Raw genomic sequence first — 19470 nt, forward strand, 5'->3', positions numbered from 1 at the left:
CCAATAAAATAGGAGTTCAGTGTCAATATCATGATTAATACCTTGTACATGTAGATTATTAAACACAGTTAGTCTTTGATTTTGGTGATTTTGAGAAACAAAAAAGAAATGATATGCATGTATATGTAATTAATGTATATATATATGTATGTATTTATGATGATTTGAATAACGTGTCTGATAGTATAGGATTTTATGGGAGACATGTATTTCTGAACAAAATTAATTAGGGTCAAATAATATCAGTAAAAATGAATTTTTACTTATACAATCTTTTTTAGTAAAATATTTTCTCGTTGTGGTACTGTTTCTCTTTTACGCGTAGTTTTACTATAAATTGTTTTATCATATTTGATTTTAAGTAACTTTTCATCGATATTTAATGTATTTATTAGTATAGGAGACCCCTATTTTTTAATATTACAAATAAAGCAATCCACGCCCCTGTGTGTTATAATATGATTTCCGGATTTTCAGCGCGGAAAGTACCGGTATGTTTTCGAGTTTAGAAATAATCACGTGACCTGTATTTCCGGTAAGATTTCGGCAGTGGAGAAACCAAACTTGGTTCCGCTTGTGAAGATTGCTGTCGGGATGGTAACATTACAGATACAAACATGGTACTACCTCAGGTAAACGATGACATATGAAACAAATCACTAACTTCATACAGTAGTTATAATCGACTTTGATAACACAAAAAAGTCTTTGGCAGGGCACCATCCCTACACTGACACTCCCCCGGTCCCCTGTTTTCGGATTTTTTAATTTTAGACGATTCGATACAGTCAAGTCAAGTACATTTTATTTAACGTCGATATGATTACTAAGATAAACACAAGCTCGTTTAGCGAGCTTTTATAATCGACATAACAGATAAAACATACATAAAACAAGGTTTCATTAATTAAACAAGATATGTTCATGTTGTGAAAGATACAATTAGAGAGGAAGCATCCAATAAAACATATTTAAATAAATAATAATAATAATATTTAATGCGGTAAAAGTGGCATGTTACATTTATCACATTTGTAATTTCATTTATTATTTGATCACATTTGCTTATAAAAGATATAAAATTAAGAAGAACTTAAGAAAGGATAGTACAGGTCCAATGGTTGGGGAGCCCCCTACCAGCATGGTATGCTCCACCTGCACACCAGTAATTCAGGATTTTGTTATATTCTTATAAAGGGTCATATATTCAACATAATCACAGATACATTTTGAAACATATCACAGACTGAGAGGATGAATGCTAGTCGTTTCGGTAACAAGTGGTTTCGGGAGTCCTAAAGTTGTTTCGGGACATTTTAAAAAATGTTATCAAAATATAAATGAATGTAACAAGTAACATTTCTCTTTCCTGTTTCGTAAAAATCTGTGTTAACACATCTTTCGTCGTAGCCTATCAGCAATGACGTCACGATTTATGTGTACACAATAGTACACATATGGCGCCTTCGACCTACCCGTGCTTGGGATTATTAGTTTTGCCAATTAGTGCCACGCTTAGATTTCTTGAGGGGGTACCTGCCGACAGTAACCTGTTTGACAACATGTTGTTAATTTGAATAAACTAATTCCATTATTAAATCGAGAGGAACGAATAGTAGAAAATAATCGAGTACTCAATTAAAAAGTAAACAAAACAAACATAAACACGTGTGCTAAACAAACAGTAGAAAATAATCGAAATGTCCTGAAACGACTTTTGACACTCCCGAAACGACCCGGCATTGAAAATATGTGTATTCTTTCTCACAACCAAACCTTCTTCAACTTCAACAGGACACTCTAAAACATTCAATATACAGAACATTATTTAGCCAGAAAGATGTTTTTTTTTTTAGAACTATATATATACGATAAAAACCTTTGGTTCATTTAAAGTACTTAAGAAATAATAAGATACAGATCTTCAATAATAATACAGTTTTCATTGAAGGTATGTAGTATTTCAGACATTTGACAGATTTTGAAGTATAATTTCGTGGCCATGCATGTTAAACAGATTATGTAGTTAGTCTCATGACATAGGAAAATGTGATACTCATCCTGTGTAAAATGTCAAACATTTTCATTTTATTTTGAACAGATTTTGGCAGGTGTTTATCAACAGTTTGTAATGTTAGGAAAGAGAATAGTGTGCTTCCACCAGGGATCGAACCCTCAATCTCCTGGTCCCTAGTCAGACGCTCTACCACTATGCAAAAGGGACATTCCCTCTATAGCTTCGACCGTAATCCTATGTACAATTAATATGAACTCAGCCACAAGTTTATACTTATTCCATTGCCTCACTCAGTTAAAGATCAGGCACATGATTCTCTTTCACTTATACACCATTTGTACCATCGTAATTAAGATTTCAATTGTAACTTAAAAAGAAAATTTTACATTTTTCTAATCTTTTAAAGTTAGGTTTAATTATAACTTGTTCTATTTATTTAGAATTCCAAATGAGAAGTGTACGTGAAATGGCTGCATTGTTAGCCCTACTTCTGGGCCTACTGGACACTTTACTGGTGATGGGACAGAGGACCAAACCATCTGCATTTGATCAAAAGCCGCCAGTAGAGTGCAGTGGTGATCGCTATATAACCCCCGATGAGAGCTGTGTAAACTGTACTGAATGTCCGCCAGATCTTATCGTAATTGAGTTTTGTCATGCAGATAAAGACACGGTCTGTGGGCCATTTTTAGGCTTTTCCTTTGAAGTCCAGGGATCACATGGATCACAGAAAGTATTGTCAGATACACTGTATAATAAAACACTGCCAAAGTATGACCTTGTGGAGAAGAGTGACATGGAACACTGGCGTGAATTGGCCTTCTCTCTGATAGGGGTATTGTGTTTGCTTGTCGTGGTAGCTACTGTCATTGTTTTCGTGACATACGCCAGATTTCTGAAGTATCGGCAGACTAAGACGAGGAGTCAGTCATCTTCAGAAAGAGGTAATGAATACTGATGATCGTCTTTATATATCAATACATCTTTTTCGAAATACTTTTTCTCTCCATATATGACCAGGTATTAAAATTTACATGTCACATGCTAGGGGGCATGAGTATTTCTGGTGAACACAGAAAATCTGAGAGTTGCACAAAACCTTACCAAAAAAACTACAGCTCCAGACTACTTATGTTATCTAATGACTAGGTAATAGTCAGTTCATATCCCTTTCTTGAAGGATGTGAAATTTTATCCATTTTTGTCCAATTTACTAATGTTTTACTTTGATGAAATTGGTCTGCTACTGATTTATCATACACTGAAAGTATACATGCCCCCTTAATATACCACAGGGCTGCAGCCAAATCATGTGACTTTTGTTCAGGAAACTTGTATCTCAGAAATGACGTATTGGATTATTCCATGTGATTTATTCCATGTGTGTGATCATGGGCATTATTGCAATTGAGTTAAAAAGACATTTATAGATTATCACACTGTTTTTAGGGTTCATCATTTTGAACAATTTTTTCTTTCCTCACACGTATATAAAATCTCAATTCCACATGCAGGGGCCTCTTGATTTTATCCATGTGCTTGTGATGAGAAAATTGTTCTCATAACAAACCCTGAAAATACTTTGTGAAAAACTGTACATCATCTATATATAATATGTACTTCTACCTTAGATATTTCTTCATTCCTAAAAATTCAACTTAATGTTATTATAACACAAAGTATATGCTCTCTGATAGGATGAAAATTTTGGAGAAAAGTAACTGAAATTTAGTTAGTCACAATGTTGTTATAACATGTATAATATAATATAATCGTCAATATCTTTCACAGGTGAAATGGAGGGGGAATATGTAGTAATACATAGACGTCCTTCCAGCTATGTCCCCTCATCTCTGGAAGAGTTCACCCAGATCTCCAACGGTTCCCCTGTGTCCCCACTCCTAGAACACCTGTCCCAAAACACCTCTCACCGTGCTAACGTCGACCGGTACACACGACTTCCACGTCGCAACAACTATCGGCCGCAGAGAAGACTTCTCAATGAGTATGTTGATGATGTGTTCGAGTCTGATAACAGTGATGGGTCAAGGTCGTCTGGGATAAGGGGTCACCTGCAGACAATTCCAGAGACTCCTGATGGGGATGTCTAGATCAGTAAAACGTTTGTATATATGTGAAGAGAAATCCGACTGTGAGTCAAGATCTCTAGAATGTTTGGTTGTGAGGTGGACAAGAGTAAATATTTATTTAAATGTCTACTGATTTTGAGGATAGATGATGTTCTCTGTAATAACTGTGTATGAACATGTACAATGATTTTTTGTATGCTGAGAGTTACAAAAATGAGGTTATTTTGCATTTTTTTGTAAAAGAGATGTTGAAATTGTGTAGTTTTAGTCTAAATTATATTAAATGAGCTGAATGTAGATTAACCGTTTGGCTTATATAAGGATACAGTCCTGTATGTTCACTTACAATAATGTATGTTAATAGTGACTGTGTAACACCTTCATAACAAACCCAATAGGACCCTTATGAGTATTGGGAGTAACAAAAATAAACATGTTTCAGTTCAAAAGATCTGAAAAAATATGGTAGTAATTTATGGGTAGGAAGGCTATATAGGATTTCACTTTTTCAAGTAATTTGTTTCCCATTAACCTTTCCTCAATGTATGTAGCAATGCTTGTTTCAAATTTGCATGGTACAATTTTGCAGGATTAGGAGTAAAAGTGTTTGTAGTTAACAGGTATTCCATAAAGTCTACAGTGATTATTACAAATTTTGTCTTCTCTACTCCTTTCTGTCTGTTGTAAAATGTTTAATGGGACAGTAACGTTGAATGTGTAAGATGACCCTTGGCCCATGCATGCTACCAAGTCTTCAGAAAATCCTTATTTACGTTTCCTTATGTTAACACCTAGCGGTTGTGTGTACAATTTGTAGGTTTTGCTTAAAACAAGTTACTTTGTAATAGAAAGATAGTAATTATTTTAAAGCATGCAGTGCCTAGTATACTTTTAGTCTTACAATAATGCTAAAATGCACTTTATATTGATTTATTTTTATTTTTACAAATTTGTCCTGTTTTTTATTCTTAAACTTAACCGTTGAAGCAAATTATGAAGCATGCCTAAAACGTGCCAAAATGGCATTAAACTGTTTTTATTTGAGCATGAAAACAGTATGTGCGATCATATCTTCAAAGTTCTTTCTAAACTGACCAAGTAAATTATTTTAAGTGTCATTTTTCAGTCTGTCATTTGTGTTAGAACAGTTATTTACAATTTCTTCATGTTTTAAATATCACGATTTATCTATTTTATTATTGTAACATACAGGAAGATTTTTTATTTGGAGTCTTAAATCTCATAATTTTTTTTAATTTAAAATATGAAGTTTATAACACTTCATAGATTCTGAATAAACTAGACTTAATATTTATAGATTTATTCCCCAGGTAAATTGCTACAGTTCTGTACATTAATTTTAACGTAAAGGGAGTATATCACATCCTCAAACTGATAAAAATACAACATTTGCTTTGTGCACATGGACTATATACAAATAGACTTTATTCTTATACCTGTGAATCAAACACTATATAAATGTAAGTTTAGGATTAAAGTCTTTAAAGATTGTAGCTAAGCTAAGGTATCATTTAGTTCAAACGTAACTAATTTTAGGGGAAATTTTAATCTGAGCATTGACGTTTTATTTTGGGGGGAAATGGGGCTTGGACTTGTGTTCATGTGTACTCACTGTATGCAATTGTATTTATTTAATTTTTTGTTAAGATTGAACACAAATAATGTTTTGATTAATTTCAAAATTTTGAGACGTGTGTGTATGAATATTTCAGGGTGATTTTAAAAATATATGCATTAATCATCCATCCCAAACCATCCTCTGAATAGTATTTATTTAAAAATTAATCTGTTAAGAATGCATTTCTTGAAATTTATTTTATCGTGTCAGATTTTAAATGAATATGTTGTTTTTTGTTGCATCTTAAAATGTCTAGCCATATTCAGAAATACATCAGTAATACCCTGACCTTGCTTGAAAGTTCCATCAACTGACTAAAGTTGATTATCTTGGAAGAAATTTTATTCATTTTCTGAAAAATGAACCATTTTGACTGTTTGGCATAGATTTACAATTACGTGTATTAGATTTGCATAGATATCCAATGCCTTTACAGTTTGGTTGTACACCTTAACTCTGCCAAACAGTAACAGAACTATTTTACAAATTTGGTTGTATATAACGAAAAACATAAATATATAAATAGTGAAGGTTCTATTTTAGTTTACAGGTATGCCATGTTTGATTATACAATATCATTATTTAAAATTAGGTGAAAATACCTTTATTTCTGATATACTCTCTTGAAAATGTAATTTAACAAATCAAATCATACACATTATAAATAGCAAGGTCAGTAATTAGGTGGCACTAGATAGTGCACTCATCACCTTTCACCAAGCGGACTATACATATATACATGGTTCCATTTAACGCGATCATATATTAAAAGATATGAGGTTACCTGTCCAACATTCTCAAAGTTTTTGAGGATGGTTTTTCTGGACATTCTAATTTTTCTTACATTAAGACATTCTGCAGGTGAATTAAAAGTTATTTTCTATTTATTTTTTATTTTTTATTTGGAACAAGGAATTTAAAGTTAGAGCAAAGTTTCAACTAGGTTGAATGATAGTGAATACTTAACAGATATTCTAAACACAGTTATGAGTATCATACTACAGTATCTTGGTTTTGTTTAAAGGTAAATGCTTATGAATATAAATGGTACTCTTATTATTTTGATTTTATTATAGTTTCCTTATACTTGGAACAACTTAAACATGCCTTCTTAACCCAGACAAAAATATTGCTATAATCTGTATTCTTTTTATTTTACTTAATGATACCAAAATTGGAAAAACCATGAGATATACATTGTATGTTATATGCACTGGTTAGGTATATGAGGGTTTGATTCTATTTGTTATGTCAGCAGAATAGTGACATTATTATGTATTTCATTTCTTTGTTGTGTGTACTATGTGAATATTCTGACCAGATACAGCAATGCAAAATATTTTACATGATGTTCACATAGTAATGTATATATGTTTATGTAAGTAAGTTGGTGAGTTAACGTGTTGTGTTTCTGGTCTGTTTTGGTTGTGTTCAATGATTTTTGCCAAAGAAACATACTGTATATTAGTAATTATAAATGTACTTATCAATGAAGACTACTAAAAACAACCCTTCATTTACTGTACATGAATATGTATGTTTTTAACATATTGACCAGATGTTAAATTTTAGAAAAAGAGTTGTTGTATTCATTGTTTAAATTTACAATTTGCTAAAGGTGCCCTGGCTTTCAGCAGGCCCTTGATAGTACAGTATTCTTTTCACTCTTGAAAACAAATTTTCACTTTTGGGTTGAAAGTACAATGTATGTCTACATGTAGTGTATTTGGCATTTGTTTTGACCCTATATATTTCAGGGAAAGTGTTGATAAGACTTCTGAAATTGCTGTCTGTCGAGGGTCATTTGAAAGCCATGGGTTCTGAAACACCTTTTGTTGATCCACTGATCTGTATCCCAATTTGTAAATTGGTTTTGTTATAAATATCTTAATTCATGTTCCACACCAATAGGTCTTTGGTTGGTTGTCATGTTTATTTTCATTGGTTTTACTGTTAAAGCATAGAGAATTTGCTGGATATTAATTTCACAGTTTTATACAAACTGTTTGGTTTTAGTGTATTTTAGCTAGATCTTACACTAAAAGTACCTATTGTATCAAATATCGGAGTCCGAAAATCACTGATTCTGAGTTGCTGCATTTCCATATGAGGTAGTTACATTAAAAAAAAAAATACAACACAGATTTAGAGTTATTTTAAAATCTGAATTTGTCAACGAATCAATAGTCAGAAATTGAAGATTTTTTTTATACAAAAGCATTCATATTGTGTCTGCAGGATATCCTATTATATATATATATGTATATATCTTATAGTTTTCATCCATCAAAAACCAATTTATTTGAATATTACAATGCAAGTACACAAAATAATTGTGAAATAAGTTTAGGTCGAAAGCCCACTTGGGTCAGTTTGTTAACCAATGAACCTATTACGCATGTTAAGATAACAAGACTAAGAGTTGCCTCCCTTCATTCACATTTACCAGAACCGGAGTCTAAAACCAATACTTCATCACTGAATTCAATTATTTCTAGCTTCATAAGTCATGACTCTTTAAGTTTATTTTTCAAATTTAACTTTTTGCAACCAATGTGTAGAAATTAAGATTTTTACATGAAATTATGTGAGGATGGCCATTTTGAATCTTTAAACATTTATTAGGAAATGTGCTCTGTGGTATAGTGGAAGACTACCAGACAATAGGGGTTTAAAATACAGAACTTTATAATAATTTATTGTAGAATATTCTCTCAAATTAATGTTTGCAAAGTCTTCACAATCGTCCGTAAGTGCTGGTCTTCTACTGGATGTTGTGTCATACAATGGCTAGTGACTGTAGACATGTAGATACTTTGTAAGTGTGAAATGATTGATGGTGCTATTCTGGGACATAGTAGTAGGTCCCAGTACGATTTAATTTGTTATGGTACTACTAAACCCCCATGCATTGTAATCTGTTTAACCTTTGAGTAGGGCAATACCAAGAGCCTACTACTGCATGTACATCCACATTTCTATATCAATTCATCAGGTTTTATTTAAGGACCCACGTACCACTGCAAAATAAAAATAACTTGTAACTTTTCACGGGAAAACTCTTATCCTGGCATAGCTTTGATAAAACATTTCTGAAAAGAAAACCTTTCCTCTTGGATTTTTTTTGAAAAAAATGAATATTAAAAAAGCAATGAACCAAAAATAGTTACCAACATTTGAGTGCAACCTCGTCAGTAGTTGTGTACCCGTGACAAATCACGCTTCATCCAAAAGCAAAAATTAAAGGGAGGTTACTGTATGCACGAAATACTAGGGTAGAACTCTCTAATGTTTTGCCTGCAGTGGTACAAAGATCCTTAATTTATTTGATTCACTTGTCATATGTTTATATCTGCAGTATTGAATCACTGTCTATCGGGACAACTCGGTCCGATATCCTGTTTGGTATTTGTTTGCTCATAGACGGTGCAAAAATATTAACTCATTACTCACATAAAATTTGTCATCATACTGTGGAAAGTTTCAGCATTTCTAATAAATTTCACTCCATTGTAACAATTTGCAGTCGCTGACGAAGTAATGATTTATTTCTGTTCTAATTTCACTGCGAACTTTTATAACTTAATAATTATATATGATTGACCGCAAATTAACTTTAAAACAACTTACGATGCAACAAGATTATCTTGGCAATATTTTTTATTCCATTAAACGTTTTTAATACATTTTTTATTCGTTTTTTTTTGTACTCATATCTTATAAAGTTCCCTGCCGGTGAAAACCTGAGAGACTAGAGATTTGCGATTGCCGCACCTTCTTCTGTTCGTTCTCGGACAAAATTTCCTGTCGGTGAAAACCTGAGAGACTACAGATTTGCGATTGCCGCCCCTTCTTCTGTTTGTTCTTGGACAAAGTTTCCTGTCGGTGAAAACCTGAGAGACTACAGATTTGCGATTGCCGCCCCTTCTTCTGTTCGTTCTCGGACAAAGTTTCCTGCCGGTGAAAACCTGCCAGACTACATTTGCTCGTTTTGTCTCGTGTTCGTTTTCAGACCAAGTTCCCTGCCATTGAAAACCTGCCAGACAAGATTTGATCGCTTGTTGTCCTGTTCATTCTCAGACCAAGTTCCCTGTAGTTGAAAGCCCGAGAGACCACGTGCTGGACACACTTGTGGCGAAACTTTGCACATTACTACCCCCAGTGATCATAAATACGAGAGGGGCGGAAAGCTCTCGATGTCGAAAAGTCGACCCCACCCAGTTGCGGATGCAAGGCAACACCCTTTTTTGTGTCAAAAATCGATCTGAACATTTTCCTCCTTTTCATATGTGAATATCACATTGAAAAGTTGAACCTTTGTTTTCTATGGCTTCCCTAACATTGTCATTAACTCTAGGTGTAAGGGTGTTGCCCAAACACTCCTGAGTAATCTCATGTGTCCGGTCAGGTCAATGATCCTACTTGGATATTCCTGTACTACATGTACCTGTATTGTACTGGTGTGTAGTCATCACCCCTGTCATTATATACAAGCGGAAAAAAGAAACTGTGCATGCTTAAAATGTGTAATTTATTTGTTATTTATTAACAGTTGCATTCCATTTTCCACGTTATGGAATCAATAAGTTCCGCTCAGCAGTGACGTAAACACAGCAGGGGTCAATACTGAGTTCACAAAGTTAATACCTGACCTCATATGTCCACCGTTTGCCTGAATGCAAGCCTGGCAACGTCGACGCATGGAGCCTATCAGACGGTTCAAGAATGCTTATAGGATGGCATTCCAGATCTGTACCAACGCTGCAGCCAAATCAGCCAACGTCACCGTTGATTAGGTAATGCCCGTAATCTGCGCTTTATTTCATCCTAGACGTGTTTAATGGGCGACAGATGGGGGATACAGCAGGCCAGGGCAAAACGTCAATGTTCTGCTGGGCCAGAACGTCCATAGCGACACCAGCTGTGTGTGGCCTGGCGTTGTCCTGCTGTAGCGTAATGGGACGTTGCTGCCCTTGCACGAATGGAACGACGTGGGTCCGGAGGATCTCGTCACGGTAACGTAGCGCGTTCAAATTCCCGTTAACAACCACCAGAGGTGTTCTCCCGTTGACTGTGATTCGCTGCCTCCCCCGAAAGAACGTTGTACCACACACGCGTCACGGAAACGTTATCCAACGCGACGATACACTCTGGAACGGCCGTCACTACTATCCAGGTGGACTCGCGACTCGTCTGTAAACAAAATGCCTGCCGATTCCCGTCGAGTAAATCGCAAAATTTCTGCACCAGTCCGGACGTGCTACACGATGACGCGGCAGAAGAACTTGGCGGATTGCAGGACGTCGCGGACGGATAGCTCGTTCACGCAATCGGTTCCGTACAGTTCTCGGGCTTGTTGGTAGCAGCACAGGGATTGTCCGTGCAGTCAAACTTGCCGTTTGGAAGCGATTTCTTAAATGGACAAGCCGAATATGGTTGCCCGGTTGACGTGACGTCACACGTGGACGTCCCGCACGAGGTCGATCGCCGACGTGGCCAAACTGTTGATGTCGTCTCCACAAATCCCGGATTGTGTTTCGATGGACATGAAAACGTGAAGAGACATGGGCGTGGTCAATACCAGCTTGAAGCATACCAATAATCCGGAAGCGGTCATTTTCATTGAGCCTCGGCATAGCATTAATCACAAATAAAAACGTTATAATGCTGTTTTTACTGTTCGCTGGTCTCAACAGAGTGACCCAACAGTTGAAAAATAAACTTTCATTGTCGAATTGGATGGCTGGACGAGAAAAACGTGCAAACTGGTCAACGCCTATAGAGAGCAAACTGCGCAGGAAAAACTGCCAATGACACACGGATCGTGTGTATGTGTCATACTCGGTCATGTGTGTGAATTTTCATGTATATACAGTTGGTAATACATGTTCTATTACAATTCTCCGCATGCACAGTTTCTTTTTTCCGCTAGTATATATGGGCTGATATTCCCTTGTGGTTTCAAATGTATACAATTTATACTTAATAATTCAATGCATAATTCCCCACTGAATGCTAGTGCCGAATGAACATAATGCAAGATATTGCATCACCAAACATTGGACTGCCACGCCTATAGTTATTGCTCCATCGATGAGATCGTTTCGCATGATAGTCCCAAAGTGTACGGAATATTTATCAACCTATAGTGATGATCATGCTATGTATTGATTGTTTTGGTAGTCGAATGTGGGATAGAATATTAAATAGATTTTTGTTACCAAAAGCTGTTATCTGAAATTATTTTATTTTATGCGACAAGCAAATATCACAGGAACATGTTTATTGGAATGTGATTGTAGTTGAACTGAAAGGTTAGAAGGAAAAAAACAGTACCTATGTCCTATTTTGTGTGTGTGTGTAATATTATCACATCTTTTCCAGGCAGTTTAGACATGTGTACCTCTGTTTATATAAAAAAGAAGAAAAAACCCCTTAAACTCTTAGCACCACATCATGCTTTTATCTAGAGCACATCATTGAATTGGTGGCAGAGTACAGTAGCGTACATGTGGCCATGGGTGATATTTTTATACAATGAATAACCCCTGTAATATAACATGTATCAAAATTTAAAAAAAAATCAGCACTAAAATTGGCATATACATGATGAAGTGGACTATGTGGGCTTCATAATTTAAAAAAAAGAAAAGTCGAATTTGGTTTGAGACTACAATTTTGGGCATTTACGAATCTGTGTCTACACAACAAAAGCTAGCTTTTCAGGTAGTCTATTTTTGTACTCAGCACATGTGTAAATATTGTGAAAAATCCACCGGAATGACCTATGCTAAAACGTGAGTATTTCTGTTACCGAGTAGGCGATATTTAATTTCAGACAGGTTTTAAGAAAAACAATTCTACTTGCGGGGGTCAAATTCTGGGTTAAAAATCATGATTTTTTGCATATTTTGGTGTTTTTTGATGTGGTAACCATGGTTTTCAGAAGTCCCAAATCTGGGGAAATTGCTTTTTGAAAAAAAAAATGTTCTTCTAAAAAACACCTATTAAACATGTAGTTTATAAATATATATATATATGTAGGTGTGTTGTGCAGGATGAATCCGCTATCCATGTTTATCCGAGAGATGCCCTTTATTTTTAGGGTCAAGCCATTTCTACTGTACTCTGCCACCTTATACACACAGACATTGATTTTTTCTGAAAAAAAGCCTTTTTATGCTTTATTCAGCTTCACTTTCATTCATTATTGCTTAAAACTACTCAAAACGTTTAAAAAGTTACATATAAAGGTCAATATATAGGTCACTAGCCTATTACCTGTGAATGTATAAAGAGGGGTTAACTCGCCCTTTTCACAGGCACTTCACACTTCATCACATATGTGTCAATTGTGTAATTGGTAAAGTTGATACCAAACAACAAATAATTAACAGGCTATCTCCTGATGCATTCAGACCAGATTTCAGTCTGTTTCACTTAGTTCAGCACCCGGTATCCATGGTAACTAACACATAAAGTTGTATTTATTGAAAATGGGTAAAATATCTGTTTTCATTCTAATTACACTATTTTATATGTTTTTTTCCACTTGATTCAGCTTACAGATTAAATTAACAAAGTCAATAATGTCAATAAATTTTATTTCCATAATTACAGCTGAAGAAAACTTTTTTTTCTAGTGAAATATGTAAAATGACCAATGTCTGGGGTCACTGTCAATTCTAGGCGAGGAAAGTAAACAACGGTTGCTATGGTGTCATTTGTCTGATGTTTCAGAATATCTGACAGTTTTGTGCTGTTCATCGGTTACGGGAAGTGTGTCTGTTTCTAGTTTGTTGTTGTGATGGGTTTCCTGGTATTCATTTTGATATCAGTGAGCCTTGATGATGTCACATATGCCCATTGATGACGTCATAGTTATGATGACATCACAGTAACTATGACGTCATCACACAAGACAGAAACATCCTTGTATCACTGTTCTGTTTTGTTTTTCACATGCACATGATCTTAAAGCATCATATTTTACCCCAAAAAAAAAATTATTCCTGAAAACTACAAAGTTATTCAAGTTTTAATTTTTCAGATTACCTCCCTTTGTTGGTAGTTTGAGAGCAGAATTGGTAAAAAATCACCTAGCAGGAGAATTCATATTACTCGGTCACTTTTAAAGTGAGAAAGGAAACGGATACATCTTTTTGTTCATTGTGTCATTTTCCAGACATTTAAAAGGTTTTGATTGAATTTTTGGGGAAAAAAAGGGATGTATAAGGTAGCAGAGTACAGTAGCGTACGGTGGCCATGGGTGATATTTTTATACAATGAATAACCCCTGTAATATAACATGTATCAAAATTTAAAAAAAAAATCAGCACTAAAATTGGCATATACATGATGAAGTGGACTATGTGGGCTTCATAATTTAAAAAAAAGAAAAGTCGAATTTGGTTTGAGACTACAATTTTGGGCATTTACGAATCTGTGTCTACACAACAAAAGCTAGCTTTTCATGTAGTCTATTTTTGTACTCAGCACATGTGTAAATATTGTGAAAAATCCACCGGAATGACCTATGCTAAAACGTGAGTATTTCTGTTACCGAGTAGGCGATATTTAATTTCAGACAGGTTTTAAGAAAAACAATTCTACTTGCGGGGGTCAAATTCTGGGTTAAAAATCATGATTTTTTGCATATTTTGGTGTTTTTTGATGTGGTAACCATGGTTTTCAGAAGTCCAAAATCTGGGGAAATCACTTTTTGAAAAAAAAAAGTTCTTCTAAAAAACACCTATTAAAAATGTAGTTTATAAATATATATATATATGTAGGTGTGTTGTGCAGGATGAATCCGCTATCCATGTTTATCCGAGACATGCCCTTTATTTTTAGGGTCAAGCCATTTCTACTGTACTCTGCCACCATTGGAGCCCGAAGTGATGCAACAGTCAATCTAACACGAGTGTCAGCTGTATACATGTATCTTGAATTAGTTTTCATTCGCCGAGAGTAAATAAATAAAAAAAAAATGTTCTAGCTATAATCAGCTGTATATACTCTATATATAAATCCCTATAATGTGATGACAGAGAAAATGGGATAGAATCTTCATACGAATTCCTAAGTACAATTGCAGAAAATAGTGGCGAAATTAATTCTAAATTAATTTTAAGTTTTTGGTTTTGGCAACACCATCAATACATTTCTGTATCGCCCCTGCCACCTAACTTTCTTGTATCAAAAACAACAATTTCTAGTTGATCTACAGAAACATGCTTAGTACCGAAACATGCAGTGTTGGTTGGTTTAGCGAAAAAAATGTCTGCGCTTCCAGCCAATCAAACCACGGGTCTCGGCACGTGGCTGACGTCAACCTTATTAAAATACAAAAAAGTAGCACGATGACTACGAACAACTTTGGAACTCTGAAATGGCGTGTGTTTTTGGAGGAAGCGGAGATCATGTCCGCGGAAGGAGATTACATTTTACGTGCATTTAGGAGGTTTTTAAAAGAAAAGTTATCCATCTTTCCAACGGTACATGTATTAAGCATTTTAGATAAACTAGAAGTGTTGTTTTTGATGCAAGAAAGTCGAGAGCTTTCCGCCTTTCTCTTATTTATGATCACTGGGGGTGTCATTTTTACCGAAAGTTGATCATAACCCCTAAAATATGAAAAATTACTCTGAACACCTTAGTTTAGGTCCAAATATAGCTGAACAAATGTTCAGGTCCCTGCGCTGTCGGAACGTATACTAGGCTCTGGTAGCATTTGTGTTGATGTTTGAACATGTATACAAACTGCTTTCGTTGTTTATACAGATTGTTCTTGTGCTTTAAAATTTTGAATATGACCAGTATCATAATATAAATGACATATTTATATTCCCAACGCGGAGGTTTCCATACTGATTTTTGTGTGTGTAGGTTAGTCAGGTTAGACAATCAAGAGTATCACCCCTCGGGTTCAGATTTCTTTGTGATTTCCCCGAGGTACAGCTAGTTTATAAAAGTCTCACCTTCCGCATACATACAATGCCAATAAAATATACATAAAACATGACAAAAGCCACTAATAAAGAGTTACGAGAGAGAGACTAAATAACTAAAATGAATGTAAAACCACGTAACTTTAAAAGAAACCTACTTTTAAAAAGCTACAATAGAGAAAGAAGCTAATATATGCCATACAATTACATTATAATATCAGTTATAATAGTAGGGAAAGGTTTTAGTTATCTCCCACCATTCTCATAATTATTTCCAGTTTATCTGGGCCAAAGTAACATATTTCAGTATCTTAATGTACATGCAATACCCACTCAAACCGACCATTAATCTCAAGATGGCCACCTAGCCTCCTTTCTTAATAATTAAGCTTACACATGTCGATTTATGACATTACACAACAACAGTTGTCCGTCAAATGTACCTTTCCAAAACGCCTGGATGGATTTTGACTAAATCCAGTTTGTAAACTCAGTGTGTTTGCAATAAAAACTCAAGTTGATGTTGCCCCCCTAGGGACACCCTTCAATAAAAGGGACTGAAATCATTCACACGTATTTATGTCATTTTTATAACAATGAACCAGCTAGATCCCAATTCAACACTAATAAATAATTCACAGTTGCTAGACAAAAAGAGATAAAACACAGATGCTACCTGTCTCTCGAGACCTACATATGTAGTCTTTTCCTTCTGTAAAATATTTTTCAACCAAGTTTTCTCTTAAACATCTTTATGACTTAAATATTATGTAAAGGAAGGATGTTGTCCTAATCGCCGCCGAGAGGCAGAATCCGAAATTGGGAAATTTTGGCTGTAGTACTCAAGATAAGATATCGGCATGATAAAGGTCCTGAGGACCTCTTGTTTTACCATCTGTACATGTATCTCGGAAAATGAAAACACGTGTCTTAAAAGAACAATATCTACACGTCTCCCTTCTTCAGATTAGGAAACTCTGACTGCGTATAGAGTAGCGTATACGAAGTGAAAAAAGGCTCGGCGGATTGATACTTGTTTCAAATATGGCACCGTTCACGCTCCAGCAAGACAACAGTCCAATGACAACCAATGCTTGGTTCATTCACCGTTTAGATACAAACATATTCGGAATCCATTATGTCAAATTATACAACAAAAGAATGCTGACAAACTTTTTATTCCATGAATGCACATTCAAATTTCTTTGGCGGTAACGTCAACAATGGCAGCTTCGTTCTGAAACATTCGACCGCGTCACTCCAGGAGCAGTGTTTCAATGCGCGTACATAACGACCGTTGTAAATGAATAGAAAAGTTCGAAGGGCTTCTCACATTGCTTAGTTTAAAATTTTAAAACCATGAAAGGAAACAAATAGTGTTGCTCACTGCGTTTTTTTCTAAATTTACTCATATATCGGTGTAGATTCACTGGAACTACATTGTCCTAGTAACCACGGCTACCGTAGTTACCATCGTGGCAACCCGCTTCGACTTTTTTTTTACTGCGTAATGTATCATTTTAACATTTTTTGAATGTAAATATAAGGACTGAATTTTATTTAGACGGCGGATACGGTAGTATGAACACAGTTGGCAAAGAACATGTTATTTATGGAGCGGTACCGCGCAACATTTAATATGTTCGTAGCCAACTGCGTCCATACTACCGTATACGCCGTCAAAATGAAGGTCAATCCTTAATTTAAGTGCCCTTATCACTGCGATATTTACTTCCTTGTCGTCATGTTTCCGTATTACAAGTAGTCATACACAGATCCTGGACCCTTCCTAAACAATCGTGTATAAAACCTTACTATAGAAATACTACGACGAATCTTATAAATCATGAAACAAAATTGCATTAGATTTTTTTCCAATCTTTATATAGCAATCTACAAAACAATAGTTTATTTTCATATTTTTTTTCTGTTGATGGTTATCATTTCAAATACACGGACATCTTTTTTTAGTTTTGAATATTTAATCATGAATATCAGTAATTTAAAACCTTTGACCCGAGGTTCTCTTGACTTAACGGCGTTCGATTAAACTCCACTTTTGTTGCTTTAAAAGTTAGTTCTACATATTGTTAGTTTACCTTTTAAGGTAACTTTCGTCAAAAATTGTCAATTCATTAAAGGAAATTAAAATTAAATACATTTAATCAAATTTCTCTTTATTTTGAAGCGGTCTTTGCTACCTTCTCCGCGCCCCAACAGAACAAACTACATTGAATTGATCCCGACAAACTTCAAGTATCATCTATAATTACGCCATCTCTTACACAACGTCCTGGATCCGCCTTGATTTTACGTTGTACTTACATGTCTCCCAGTATATACTGATCGGCTTATATACAGCTACCACTTTAAACAATCTCAGGAGCTGATTGAATAATAAAATAATGTTTTCTCTGAAGAAATGGTTTCACGTGACCTTAAAATAGTACCAAGTGGTGTCACCGTTGCTGCTTTTGAAGCTAGAGGTGATTTCTTCAGTCTCAAAACACGTGGTCAATGACAGCGTATCAGCTCCTCGATATCCAGGGGTTACGCTCACTTTCGCTCTCTACAGCCCTGGAATATGTCATAGCAAAATTGAAGGACGACAATAGCTGTTTGATTGGTGTCAGGTAAAACAAAACTGACCAATCGCTAGGCTGATACCTGTCCTTTGAAGATTACAAAGAGGAAACGCCCGACTTCAAAGCCTGTCATTATTTTACCGTTCCATGACCGCGAGATTCTTTTGATGTACACCAAAGGATCGAACTAGTATGAATACATTTTATTTTTGCTCCAAGAGTTTTTCAGCAAAACAGAAAGGGAAACTTCCAATTCGCCATTCATAATTGACAGAGTGATATTGTGACGTTTACCAATTAGTTTGTCACTCTCTTTCAGGCATAATACATATGTGGGTGTTTCTATTTTTGGTAACCTCATAAGCAGTACCTAACGATACGTAACGATTAATTACTACATTACCAATAATATTTGACATTTTTACATTGCAACTTTACCCCCGGTTTTATCAGCCACTAACTGATTGGTTATGGACGGACTGACTGACATAGAAATCACATGTTTTTGCAAAATCCCGGTAGACAAGAGATGCTAGAGATGGCGTTGTTCAGTTGCTGTTGCTTCTCGTAAAGTAACAACGTGTATTACTTGGACTGTTCATGATCATTTAATGTTAGTTTACAGGAAAACAACCGACATGTCTTATGCTCCGAATGGTTTTATTATCGAGGTATTCCGATGGGTATGAGGCCTTGCCTCGCTATCTCCTTCCGGCTTTGCTTACACATCACTTAATACTTCGGAAAGTTGGAGTGGACGGTAACAAATGTCCCGATGTTCCACACTTCCGGTCGACGAGTTTAGCGCTTAGCCTTCGTGTATTAGACCAAGTAAAGGAAATGTTTGTTTCCGGTTAGTACTGAAGCTCTCCTAGTTTCAAGTATTATTGACATAATATGGATAGACAACGTTTTAGATACATATGTCATACATGATTTTCTGCCATAAGGCCCTTTAGGAAAGGCAATCTATGTTGCTTCACTGTACATCGTGTATATCACTTTGTATGCAGTTTAACGTCTTTGCTTTATTGTTTGTGTGTTTGCTCGTAAATGCCAAGGCCATATGAGGACGTCATATGACACTGCAATAAAAGAAAGGGTAGCAATTTAGAGAAAAAACAACACATGCATTCAAAATGCTATTGGGACAGCAGATACTTCATCGTTCCATAAAACAGTATTAGTA

At 35.3% G+C, this 19470-nt stretch overlaps 1 protein-coding gene across 1 annotated transcript; it reads left to right on the top strand.

Annotated features, from left to right (window-relative positions):
• The first annotated feature begins 530 nt into the window (after window positions 1–530).
• Window positions 531–9431, top strand: LOC110448451. The gene is made up of 3 exons (XM_021494703.1): window positions 531–632; window positions 2458–2961; window positions 3809–9431. Exons 2-3 carry the CDS (start codon window positions 2466–2468, stop codon window positions 4126–4128), a joined length of 816 nt encoding a protein of 271 aa, XP_021350378.1. The 5' UTR covers window positions 531–632; window positions 2458–2465; the 3' UTR covers window positions 4129–9431.
• Window positions 9432–19470: the final 10039 nt, after the last annotated feature.

Source organism: Mizuhopecten yessoensis, unplaced genomic scaffold, assembly GCF_002113885.1.
Source record: "Mizuhopecten yessoensis strain PY_sf001 unplaced genomic scaffold, ASM211388v2 scaffold4033, whole genome shotgun sequence".
NCBI lineage: Eukaryota > Metazoa > Mollusca > Bivalvia > Pectinida > Pectinidae > Mizuhopecten > Mizuhopecten yessoensis.

Bases quoted from the DNA above. Each gene is read 5' to 3' on its own strand.
- LOC110448451 (XM_021494703.1), top strand. From the start codon at position 2,466: ATGAGAAGTGTACGTGAAATGGCTGCATTGTTAGCCCTACTTCTGGGC. The intron at 2,962-3,808 runs GTAATGAATACT...TATCTTTCACAG, and splicing joins TCAGTCATCTTCAGAAAGAG to GTGAAATGGAGGGGGAATAT.